The 12,974-nt window shown below is 42.4% G+C and overlaps 1 protein-coding gene across 3 annotated transcripts in view; it reads left to right on the forward strand.

Moving 5' to 3' along the window:
* LOC127611798 (glypican-6-like) overlaps window positions 1-12,974 on the forward strand; it is an 83,978-nt gene that overhangs the window by 23,260 nt on the left and 47,744 nt on the right. For all 3 annotated transcript variants that reach the window (XM_052082565.1, XM_052082564.1, XM_052082566.1), the window contains exons 3-4: window positions 4,614-4,772; window positions 9,837-10,228. In XM_052082565.1, coding sequence (XP_051938525.1) covers window positions 4,614-4,772; window positions 9,837-10,228 — 551 coding nt within the window. The remainder of the gene's footprint in view (window positions 1-4,613; window positions 4,773-9,836; window positions 10,229-12,974) is intronic.

The following is a 12,974-nucleotide window of genomic DNA, read 5'->3' on the forward strand; positions in this document are numbered from 1 at the left end:
CAGTTATATAATTCTGTCACTTATTATCCATTATTTTGTAATACATAATATAGGTGATTTCATGGATGCGGGATTCTCCAGGATAATCTGGAATAATGGTGCGATCGGAAAAAAACATACTTTTTTTTTCTTTTGTAAAAAGCCATTTACTTTGGCTTTTGAAAGCACATATGTTCCAGTTGCTAAGAACGAAATAACTCCTGAGATGCTCAGCTAACCCATTAGAGTCCAACGTTAAATTCAATGTTTGTTGATGCTTGCCATTTTTACACCACAAAGCACCCAGAGGTTTTCGTTTTTTGGTTACTTAGTTGCTTGGTAACATCACGTATTAACCCATAGAAGAATGGGATAAAGGCCTGAATTAAGAAAATGATAGTTGTTAACGTCCTCTCTTATTGTTCAAGGTGCGGGAGCGAACAACCGCTCTCAGTGGATTGAGCTGTGATGGGGGAAAAAAAAGTGATTGTGTGTAATAGATGTGATCATTCTGCTGTTTTCTATTTCACTGATTTCCAATATATTTTTCTCTATTGCAAAAGTTTTTTTTTTTTGGGAGGGGGTGGTTAGGTGGTGGGGGCATTGGAAAATAAGGTCTTCACTCCTCCATCTTGGCTGTGTGATACGTTGTTGGGCAGACAGACGATCCAGTGAGGCCACAGTGGTGTTTTAACCTTGAATGGGAAGGGCAGAGTACTCTGAGTGTCGGTGTCCCTTGAAAGCCCCTTCCCCATATGCAGTGCGTTGATATATGACGGCCTTAGTGATGATGGAGACTGCCAGACCACAATGAAGTGATGTTATGTCACGAGGCTGCTTTGCTTTTTTTCACTCTCTACTTGACATAACCGATGAAAAGGTTGCAGTCGGTATTTGCTTCACAGGGTCAGGGTGCACCACTAAGACATCACGCATCCGACATACACTTGTATGAAATGTATAAAACCTGGAACAGCAAATTAAAATCGACAATGCATCCATAGTTCCAAGACTGCTTAGGATTTGTCTTGAGATACTTTGATCCCAGACCAAATACTTGCTGTGTGTCTCAAGTCCAACCCTAAAGTGTAATTTTCTGTACTGGAAAGGCTGAGGACATTGTGTGTGATGCAGCAGTATGGATTGATAAGGTCACCCAAGTGAGTCGGGAGCTCAGTTTAGGATATGCAGTGTAAATTGCATCCAAAAAAAAAAATTAAAAGACAGAAAATCTCTTGATGCTGAGAAAATTGGCCTTTCGAAATCTCTGCTGTGAGAGCACTTGGAAAGTAAGTGCTGCTTTGTGCACTCGTCCTTTTGACAGTCATTAGTCACATTTAGCGCAGGGACTGGCGCTTACGTCACCACATATCAGCGGCAGGTACTAACTTTTGAGGAAATTGTACTTGTCTCACTAGTTTTAATACAACAGACTATTTACGTTAACTTCAGTATGGGTGTTGAGATGAAATGCTACTTTGACTGCCTTACACTGAGCTACTTTCCATTGGCTAGTTTACCTCTGCCGTAGTGTTGCACTTAGTAGTGGTGCCAGTCTCGTACCAGGAGTTTTAACCCAGGACAAATGATCCCATTATTGCCAAAAAACCGTACTTCGGGTCAAGACATAAATAAAAAATGCACTCCAACTCTGTGTCAGACGAGGCGCCCCGCAGCGCATCCCCCATGGCACAGAAGGTGAAGCCCGTCTGTGACATGCGTCGGCTGGTTAAATCCTTCCCATGTAAATAAATAAATCTCAGAATCTGGATATTTATACTTTACAGTGTTATACATTTGATGTGGCTTCGTCCAGTGGCCTCCATTCATTGACGCGTGCTATATGTACCCGCTCGGCGACGGCATCCGTGCTTATCAAATCATAAATACTGTCTATTACTGTTGTAAAATACAATACATGCGGCCGGTTGGTCCGCCAACTATCAAGCAATCAGAAGCTTAAAGGACACAGACATATTTTTTTAATTTAAAATTTATTTATGATGTTTTAACAGACGTTTTTATCGTGTTCTCATTTCAGCACCGGTATCGAAGCATTTTATGCAGGTGTCAAAGTCAACATTTTGGTATCGTGACAACTGCTACATAACAAATTAGGTGAATGCACAAAGCCACAATGGCTGCGTGAACACACAATTTCAACATGGCAATGTCCTACTTCAGTGGATTGTATCTGAAAAGGACAGGCGAGTAAATGCAGGCGCAATGTTGGACCTCTGAAGTGCCGATTTGGCTACAAAAGGCATTTGATCCTGGCTTTCCACAATTCCCTTTTTCAAAGGCAGCCAGTCTGCCTGTGAAGGAGGAAATTCTTCTTCCCACCCATTCAGTGTTGGGTCCAGTTCACACAGACCAACTGGATTTGGAAAAAGCTGAATAATATTAGTTATTACAAACATATAACATCGCTACGAAACATAATTTGAGCAAATTAGTTTTTCAGTATGTATCAAACTGTTACCTCTGAATTAATCCATAAAAAAGTACCGGTAGCTCTCGGTTTCAAAATGTTTAGTGACCCCCCCTCGATGAAGACAAATAACCATTTTCACAATTTAGTTCTCCGTGAACCCAATATGCATGTTTTCGGAATGTGTAAGGAATGCCCTCCGCACTGTGAGGGCAACGTGCTCATGATTAATTCTCTGCGTGGGTTCTGTGAGCACAGATGTTGAGAACATTGTTGTGGACAAAATAATACTTGGAGTATGTTTGGAGGTCGACCAAATATGTCAATGAAACTTACTTATTGACATGACATTTTTCCTGGTGAATTTCTTTCTAATTTCTTCATTGCTAGTGTGGCGGTTCAAATGGTTCCTCGTTTGCCGCCCTAGGGGGTCGGCGCAAAGGATGACAGGACCTGGAATCGCTGTTTAGAAAATGGATGGATGCCTGACAATATTCACTGACTGGTGGAGGAGCTAAAAACACCACGTAGCCATAAACGTGTTAAAATGGCATTCTAATGTGTGTGAAAGAGAGACTGGTCAATGAAGACTATCGAGTATGGAAATAAGATTATGTAAGCAGTGAATGTATTCGTCAAGTTTAAAGATAGACTGAAGTTCCCAAGATTTCTGGAGCTCTTTCTGAATCAGTGCTAGGGGGAAGAGAATGATGGTGCATCATTAACTTCTCCCCAATGTCATTAATTATGTAATGTGCAGCCGAATCTTCTGAAGGGGTGTAGCGCCTTCTCTCCCACTGATTTATCTTTAACTTAACTTTAACTGGTGCTGTCAACAATGCAATTTGTTCTCAGCCCTATCATGATGGTAAAGTGCAAGATGTACAGTCACACTAAATGCAAAGTGCCAGTTAGGGAACTTGTGTCTTCTTTGGAAATTATTTTGATGCATGCCTCCATACTTTGGAGTGGAGGCATGCATTTCACTTGAATACATTTTAGAGTTGGTTATGTGCCATCATGCTGCATCGTTGATTATTCCTGAAAAGAATGTGCAAGAGAGAGAGAAAAGGTTTTCCAGGTTTCTTTGTGCCACGTGCCAAGAATGTCACTGAAAATCTTTGTAGTCATTTAGCTAAAGAACATTCAGCAAAGATGACAGCCATGGGAAAACTTCCGATGTTTTTGTCGTGGTGGGACTTGATATAAACAAGTATGTAATTAATTATAGGCTTCACATTTCACCATTTAAAAAAAAATGGTCGTCCCATTAAACATTTCATGCATTCATTATCCGAGCCGCTTGTCCTCACAAGCACACAGCCGGCTTTGGGCAGAAGGCGTACATCCTAAACTGGCTGTCAGCCAATCGCAGTCCCATTAAACGGTGTTTGCCAATTCGATCCATTTTTTTGGTTGGCAAATAGGCATAAAGTATTAGTGAACTTCATCTGTAAATCCATCAATCCATTTCTTTCGCGTTGTCCTCATGAGATGACCTGGAGCCGATGCCAGCTGACTGTTGGCATGAGGTTGCGTACACCCTGGAATGCTCATTAGCCAATCACAAGGTTGCGGTTCAGCAAATCCAATCAATTGCCTTCCCAAACATCTTATTAAAACTGATTCATGGAATTTGCCGATAACATAATAAAACAAGGAATAAAAGGAAAAAAAGGTGCATTAAAGCTGTTTGGTTTTATTTTAATATTTATGCTAATGGCGGGCGGCCCGGTAGTCCAGTGGTTAGCACGTCGGCTTCACAGTGCAGAGGTACCGGGTTCGATTCCAGCTCCGGCCTCCCTGTGTGGAGTTTGCATGTTCTCCCCGGGCCTGCGTGGGTTTTCTCCGGGTGCTCCGGTTTCCTCCCACATTCCAAAAACATGCGTGGCAAGCTGATTGAACACTCTAAATTCTCCCTAGGTGTGAGTGTGAGTGCGAATGGTTGTTCGTTTCTGTGTGCCCTGCGATTGGCTGGCAACCGATTCAGGGTGTCCCCCGCCTACTGCCTGAAGACAGCTGGGATGGGCTCCAGCACCCCCCGCGACCCTAGTGAGGATCAAGCGGCTCGGAAGATGAATGAATGAATGAATGCTAATGGCCTAACCTTGATCATGTAGGCTCCAAATGCCCATTCAAAGATTTTTGATGGTGTCTGGTGGCTAATATATTTGCCTAACTTGTTTGGCGTTTCTTTTCACAGGCGAACATCTGCGAGTGTGTCCAAAAGGCAACACATGCTGTAGCCAAGAAATGGAGGATGCCTTCGGCCAGCGGAGCAAACAGGAGTTTGGTGATCTAGTGGATGAGATGAGTCATACTTTGAGGAGCATGTTAGTATCCAGACATCAGAAGTTTGATGGTAAGTCACCTGTGAATGTTCGTAAGGTTTATCTTGGTAGCCAGCATTTTGGACCTGGTGATTTGGTAGATTCTATACGTGCTGCCGTAATTCCCGTGTCTATATTCACAATATATTTTGCTCAAAAGATTGGTTTCTCTTTGAGGTTACTCCGTTTTTTTAAAAAACAATTTTAAATAATTAAAAAGGTACCAAATCTAAGTGCTAGAAGTGCTACGCTGGTGCAATGAGATAAAACTGTGCATGAACAATACGTCTGTATGGGCTACAACATTTTGGTTCATTTTAATAAAATGTATTGTGCATGAAAATTTGCTGCAAAAATGAGGGGTGTTTTGGCCAACTTGGTTCTAAGGCTGAGTTCGATTCATTCTATTTCCATTAACTGTAATAGGAAAAACGGCTTTGGTTCACAAACATTTTGGTTTGTAAATAGAACCATATATTGCTTTTTTTAATCGATCACTGCACGTGAGATCAGAAACTAACTGTTAACTGGTGATAATCTGTATCCAACAAAAGTACCGGTAAGCTTTTGGCTTTGACATGATAGCAATGGGGTTGCGGGGGTGTTGGTGATTCTGCATTATCGTGTTTCTGACAGTGCTGACTCCACTGCCATCGTCAAAGCAGAGTTTCTGGTACCACCATCCATTTTGCAAATCACTGAATGCGTACTTGTTACACCCGTATGATTTGCTGACGGTCTTGTGTCAACACAGCGTGACTCGCATATCGTGGCTTCCATGACGGCGCATATGCTACACTTCTGTCAGTGTACTCATCTCAAAGGCGTCATCCCTTGATGAATTCGTAACCGGCGTGAAGACGGAGAAGCCATGCTACATGCTCAGCTATCAACATGTCGTTTCAAAACACTAAAATAAATAATTGGGTGATGCGGTACACCTGTCACAAAGGTCTCGCTAGATCCACCTTGTAAGATAAGATAAGATAAGATAAGATATCCTTTATTTGTCCCACACTGGGGAAATTTACAGCCTCCAGCAGCAAGAATGTAGGCAGAAAGAAGAAAGAAGAAAAAACAAACAAACACCGTTCAATTAAGTGCATTATAAATACAAAATGGATAAATCGCAGTGCTATTTACAGTTGTTTTCACATCAATTAATTATTATTAATATTACTGTTGCTATTTTTATTCAGCAGCCTGACGGTCGGTAGGAACGAGCGTGGGTATCTCTCCTTCTTGCAGCGCGGGTGTAGCAGAGAGTTACCACCTTTGAACACAAAATAGGGACCAATTATTCTGTTCAGTACCACAGATATTCACCTCATGTGGAGGTGACTCGCAATCCAGTCCACTGACATGTTTCTCGCTCTGTCGGTGTTAATTTGATAAAAGGTTAACCGTTTGTAGCTCTTCACTCTGTGCCGCCTCAACCCCTCCTATGGAGATGAGGAGCCCTTGTTAGTATGCAAGATGGCAGAGTAACCTTCCTCTGGTTGGATTAAACAAAACACAGCTTCTTGCTCAGCAGATCGACAAGAGCAGCCTACAGCCAAACTTTGCATTATTAAGCTTTGTTTCATGGTCTTGTGGGCCGAGCTGTGGGACGAAGCCGCCACAGCGACTGCCTTGACCACAGGGCTGATGTTACAGGAGGCAGAGGGGGTGGGAGGAGGCGAGGGGGGGCTTCATTACTCAACACGGACACACTCTTACCTCTTTACCTCCTCAATGGAGTTATCTCCTCTTAATAAAATATAATAATCCCTTCGGCCCACCGACATGAGACTGCGCGGGGAGGGATGTCTTATTACCTCACATGGCAAGGTGAAAAGTCTAGGAGAAAAAATGGCCACCTGTCTTTTTGATGTTTAAGGTGATTTCAATGGCCCGCCCGGTGGATTGCAGCATATAAAACTTTCATTTCTTATTAAAGTTGTGTCCATTAAGTTTTAATTCCTCGTTGACTTTGGAGCTCTTGACGTTTCCTTGGTAACAGGAAGTATGGCTTTAAAAGAATACCTCACACTCCAGCTGAGAATTTGTCTGACGAGACGTCCTAAAAAAATGTTGTTTTTGTGTTTATAGCAGCCGTTAGAGTAATCCATATCATTTTTTTGTTTTTTAAACAGAACTATGCTTTCATTTTATCCCTGTAAGGTGTCCACGCAGTCATTATAAGTCCTATAAAATATAAATGAACACAAATTTTAAAAATAAGCAACAAACTTGCGGCCTCGTCACACTTGTTGGACAGATGGTGCCTGGAAAAAAAATTAAGGAGGCTTGTTATAGAGCTTAACTTTTTAATTACAATTTCCTATGGTATTAATTTCAAATTGGAACATGCTAAGCTGATAATGCTTCACAGAAAGAACCAAACACTTGTCCAAACTGCATGGATGCACTCGAATCACGGTCAACTTTAAGTACCATGTCATCAAATAAGTCTGTGCTTCCCCAGTATTTATTGAGCCAAAGCACCAATTTTACATCAGACAAGATTCAGATAAAACTGTCACAAAAAGTATGAATGCTGAAACAATCATCTTGTCTCAACTTACTCACAAAGTCACTAAGAGTGAAATCCATGCCCGTTCGGTTGCAGCAAGTCACGACTTACTCCACTGAAGATATATTTGTCATTCACGAGTAATGATCTCTGGTAAATGACTGTGGCTGATTTTACGCAGCCCCCACAATCGTTTCTCACAGCACACTGGATGGGAATCGCTTCACCAAGTAATATCATCGACGACAAATGCAACTTAATACACCGCTGTCAATATTGTTATTTTCAAATGAATATTAAAACAACCACAACAACAAAATTAAATAGTAGAACACGACGGCATTTTGGTAAAGTCGGAGCTGGGGTGAGGTGTGCATCCTTCTTCCAGGAATGTATACTCTCACTTTCCAATGGACATCATTCCTGGAAGCACATGAATAAATAAGCATTTTTATATATTGTGATGTACTGCTGTTGATGGATTATGAATTTCACAAGCAGGGAAGGAAGACTTCGGCTACGTCCATCGGGATTGTTCCCTCTTGGGGTTTACTGCCATTCTTCATTATTTCATCAGTAGCAGAGCAGATTCTGGTTTGAAGTTTCACCTTTGTTCTCCCACCCAGTATTGATTGCTATATTAAGTGCCATTCATCAAATGAAAGTTTTTGAAATGGAGCGTGTTTTTGTCAGGATAGAACAAAAGCAACGTAAATGGACGTGGGTGATTCACTGGGAGGAGATTGGAGAGGAAAGCGTAAATCTAGATGCTGCATTATTTATTAAGCTTGTGCATTTGTGAGTTCAGGCATTTCTCTGCTAAGCAGCAAAGGCGCGAACGAGATGACTGTTCGTGTTGGTGTTGAGCCGAAACATGCCCAACCGGCCATCCCATAGTTCATGTCGGTGCTTTTTAGCATTGATTTAACACCTGCCATTGGAGGCCAACCTACTCAGTGATGTTTTCCACTTGAAGGAGACTTTATGAAGAGCATGCCTGTCATTGCGTGGGGAGATAGCGGATAAATTGCAATCAGAAAACCTTTCGGCAACCTCTAAGTTTTAAAACAATTGTTGCGAAGAAAACCCCAAAACGATTTCCACGCTTTTCAGCAAACTGACATGGCTGTCAGAAGTGCGTTATTAATAACAGCGCAAACTGCAGTTGATGTGTTGTTGTTTTGACTCTGTACAATAAACCTGGAATGAGTTTTGACAGATGTGATCTGCACTACACAGACTGTAAACATGAAACTTATTGCTTCCCAGAAACACGCTTTGTGTGGAGCTCTTGTTCGTACATCTTCAAAGATAGTTATAAACAATGCTGAGGTTCAAACTGAAAAAAAATCTTCCATCTCAATAGGATAGTGGGTGGGCTGGAGCCCATCCCAGCTGACTTGAGGAATGAGGCAGGGGGACGCCATCAGTTCTCCAATCTCATTTGGAGATTTGGCCCATACACTTGAACATACAAACGAACTGTTTCACATGTAGCCGTGATAAGTTTACCGTCATCCACGTCAATACTTTTGAAATGTTAAAATCGAACCGGATTCCTCTCACTGAACTAGACAATCAGTCCTTAGCTGCTCTTCATATTTGTGCTCTGACTGATAATATTTTCCAGACTGTCATTGTGAGCTGAGTGTGGACTGTCACTTATCCACAGTAATGTTGGCAGGCAGCTAACGCAACATGACTTTCAGTAAACTTGCTAACAAATAAACACATTGTGCTTGGGCTGCCTGCCAATATGCTTCATGGGCTATTTTTTAGATTTGGGTTTCAACAAGTAGCTACCGCCTAGCTCTGCGCATAGTCGCAATGGTAACAAAATATTTTTTTTCTGCTGGCGCACACTCAAAACATGCTGATTTGTGTTCCTAACCCACTCACGGGATAACTGCAGCTTTTGAGCGGATTGGGTTGTTTTCACTCAAGTTAGGTTAAATATTTTGACTCATCACATTGGGTTGAAGATGAAGGTGGTTGCCAATTTTGACGGCTTTGGTTTGAAGTCAATTTAATGTCACATTCTTAAGAAATTGTGGTGGCAGCTGGATGGCTCAGTGGGTAACACCCAGGCAGGGTGAATTGCCCACCAATGGAAAATGGGTGGGTTGGGTCAAGGGTATCTGTGATTAAAAAATGTGCCAAACATTTTAAGTCAGTGATTTGACAAAGGAAAGTCACTTCTACTTCTGAGAAAATTGTTGTAATAACTTGTTTAATATTTCTGACCACATTTATGCAAATTACCTGGTAACCCATTTGTTCGGTACATGTTTTTTTTTCACCTTATGTTGGATTAAATCCTCAACCCAGTAGCTCTTTCGGAGCGATTTCACCCAATTAGGGTTGCTTTTGACCCAGCAGTTTTAAGAATGCACACCCTGCGGTGAGGGGATGTGGGCGGAGTGAACACTGGCTCATTTGCATGAGAAAGGACTGCACCCTCAATTATGGTATTGAGCCCCCCCCCCCTCAAAAAAAGGGGGTGAAAAGTGGGCAGGAATTGCCGAGTAAGTGTCCAGTGGGCGAAATTTACACCAACAAATTTACTCAATTTTCTTTGCAGAATTCTTCTTGGAGCTTCTGGAGAACACCGAGAGGTCCTTGAACGAGATGTTCAAGCGGACATACGGCAAGCCTTATATGCAGAACGCCGAGGTTTTCGAGAATCTCTTCGCCGAGCTCAAGCGCTACTACACGGGGGGCAACGTCAACCTGGAGGAAATGCTCAACGACTTTTGGTCGCGGCTGCTGGAGCGCATGTTCACGCTGCTCAACTCCCAGTACGTCATCACTGAAGACTACCTGGAGTGCGTCAGCAAGTACACGGATCAGCTCAAGCCCTTCGGAGACGTGCCCAGAAAGCTGAAAGCTCAGGTCACCCGTGCGTTCATCGCTGCTCGCACTTTCGTCCAAGGACTCTCCGTCGGCCGCGAGGTGGCTCAGAGAGTCTCTAAGGTAAACAACTTTTTTTTTTTTTTTGGGTGCTTCATGTGCAGATTTGAGCACGCCCGAGGTCTTGTTTGCTGTTTGTGTTACGAGCTGGCTTTCCTCTGCTGTTTCACTCCAAACAACTTCTTCACTCTGAATACTTTTTGTGGAGGTCTTCAAACAAAAATTGTGCAGATGTTGTTTTCCAGAGGTGACATGCAAAAGAAAAGACAAACCAAGAAGTGGTCAGTGTTTTTGCAAAGCTTTCCCACAGCATCTACCAACCATAATTAAGACGTCTATCCTTAATATTCTGTTTGATGTAACGTACTGATTTAATGCCTCTCTTGCTTCTATACCGTACTGCCCAAGGAGTGTTTGCACTTTTGATCATATACAGGGTGAGATTAAAGGAAGAGGCACCCGGCTAAATCCTGGATTAATTTACAGCAAGTGTCACCATCCAAACGCACGAACGTAACTCCTCTGTGTTAATTTCCCTCTGCCATTACTTGTGGTGATGTTACCTCTCAAGCAATCTCAAAGGACCTATTATACATGTTGAGAAAAAGTGTGAGCAGACACCTTCCAGCCGAACTAAAATTCACTACAGTTCACTCCAGACTCGAATCACATGCAATCACCTTCATCGTGTCAATGATTTGGAATATAACCCGATTAAGCAAACTATGACACTATCATTAAACAGTTGATTGATTCTAAGGGTTGAAAGCCAAAAACGTATTTGTTAGCGACAACTGAATGAAAACATCCAAAAAGCTTTTCAAAAAGGAATGACGTTTGTTGTGAAAAAAAAAAAAACACAAAGGAAAATCTAAGATAAGCAGGCAAACTGTTCTATAATTTATAACTGACTGTCCTTTCAGTGGACTTTCTCAAAGCACATAGAAGATTCCCCCTTAGGCAACAGACGTGATCATGGAAGTAAAACATGCAGTACTGAGGACTCGGAGCAGGTAATGCTTTGTAAACTCAAAGGGGGACTTTGACAATGAGCCAGGTATGATTTCAGGCTCTTACGGTCTTTCTGGTTAAAATTCCAATGATTTATGATCAATCATCATTGGCATCTTTAGAACGATATGTAAACTGAGATCTGTCTTAACCCCCTTTGAGGAAAAAAAAAAATACAAATTTTCAAAATAATCAGTTGATTGGACTGACTTCCATATTTACTCTTGACACTTTTATTAACACGGTTTAAGATCCATAAACAAAATATTTGTTTTCAGATAAATACATTTAAAAATAAAAATATCCAAAACTGATGAGGACCAAGGATGAAGCCCTGAGGAACCACATACTCTGCTTTGTATACAATGGATTGCAAAATTTTAGCGCTACACCTGCTGCATGTCACAAAACATGTTTAAACAATACAGGGGCTACTCACTTAACGACTGAGTTCCACTACTACAGTGGCGACATCACATTGTTGCAATGTAATGTAGTTGATGAAGTGTCCATTTTACGATTATTATCCAGCCATAAAAAAAAAAGACCTTGCCTGAGTGATTTTGTCTCATCGGTGCTGTAGTTGAATAAGGTATACTATACAGATTGGGCATGAAATCCTCCCTCCATTGTCCCAACGGGTATGCCATTAATCACTTCTCACAGATTGTCCTTGTTTTTTCTTGTCAAAAATTCCACAAAAGTCAACCAAAAAACAAAATGTCCCTATGGTGCTCAATGAACTGTGTGCCATTTTACTGAAGGAGTTCTACAGTGCTTCAGTGATGTCTACTGTTCACTCTCCCCTTCTTACATTCTCCCTGTCAGTTGCTTGACCTGTGTGACCTAACGGAGCACTAATGTACCAAGTGGGCCGAGGTGCAACACGCGCGTCGCTCAATAGCAATCACTAACAGTGAGTGAGTCACAGGATGAAGGAGCATGGAGAAGAGCGAGAGGCCACCTTCTCATATGTTTGCCACCGTCCCTTCCTCTTTATGAGCAGCCTGGTCATTTTCTCGCTGCTGCTGCCGCTGCTGCTGTTTCCCAGCATGTTGATGCCCTAAGAGATGAATGTATGTGTGCGGCAAACAGCTGTAGGTGAGTGCATGCCGGCTGTGTCCAATTCATCCCTGAGATATATGACAAGCTGGAAGGAGAGTAGAGAGAGCTCATCTTCTTGTTTATTGTGAAGAAGTGGGCCCATGGGTGTCACACATTTAACTCCGAGGCGGAGAGGCGTTCTTATATCTGGCACCTTAAAGCTACTATCGCCACTCGGCTGGAAAGGGGTAGCAAAGGGAGGGGGAAGATGGGAATACGCATGCGGGTGTTTGTATTGATGCGGCACAGCCTGGATGCAATGATAGAATGCACACTGCTTCTGTCAAGTCTTGGGCACATCCCATCATTCTGCTGTGACGGTTAACATGTGCACAAACACGGATCTGTGATAGATTTATTGAACAAAGCCACAGCTCTAACAAAGCCTTCAATGGAATATTTCCAAGACTGCATATCAAGGCTTTATCGGGCCAGTATTGTGTAGGAGGAGTCCCCGTTCAGCTTTGTCCTTTTAAAGCGCTTCCGTCCCAGCCCACCCCCCACCCCCAAAAAGAAAAAAAAATACGCCCACGCATGACATCAAGGGACAAAGGCATGGGGGTGACGGGGGGGGGGGGGGGTAATTAATACCCTACAGACGAGACAGCACTTGCTTTGCTCCATACATTCACGTAGCACTGCTGATCCCTATCTTGAATGGCGCCTTTTGCAACAACCACACGCAAGTATTATC

This window comes from Hippocampus zosterae, chromosome 12, assembly GCF_025434085.1.
Source record: "Hippocampus zosterae strain Florida chromosome 12, ASM2543408v3, whole genome shotgun sequence".
NCBI lineage: Eukaryota > Metazoa > Chordata > Actinopteri > Syngnathiformes > Syngnathidae > Hippocampus > Hippocampus zosterae.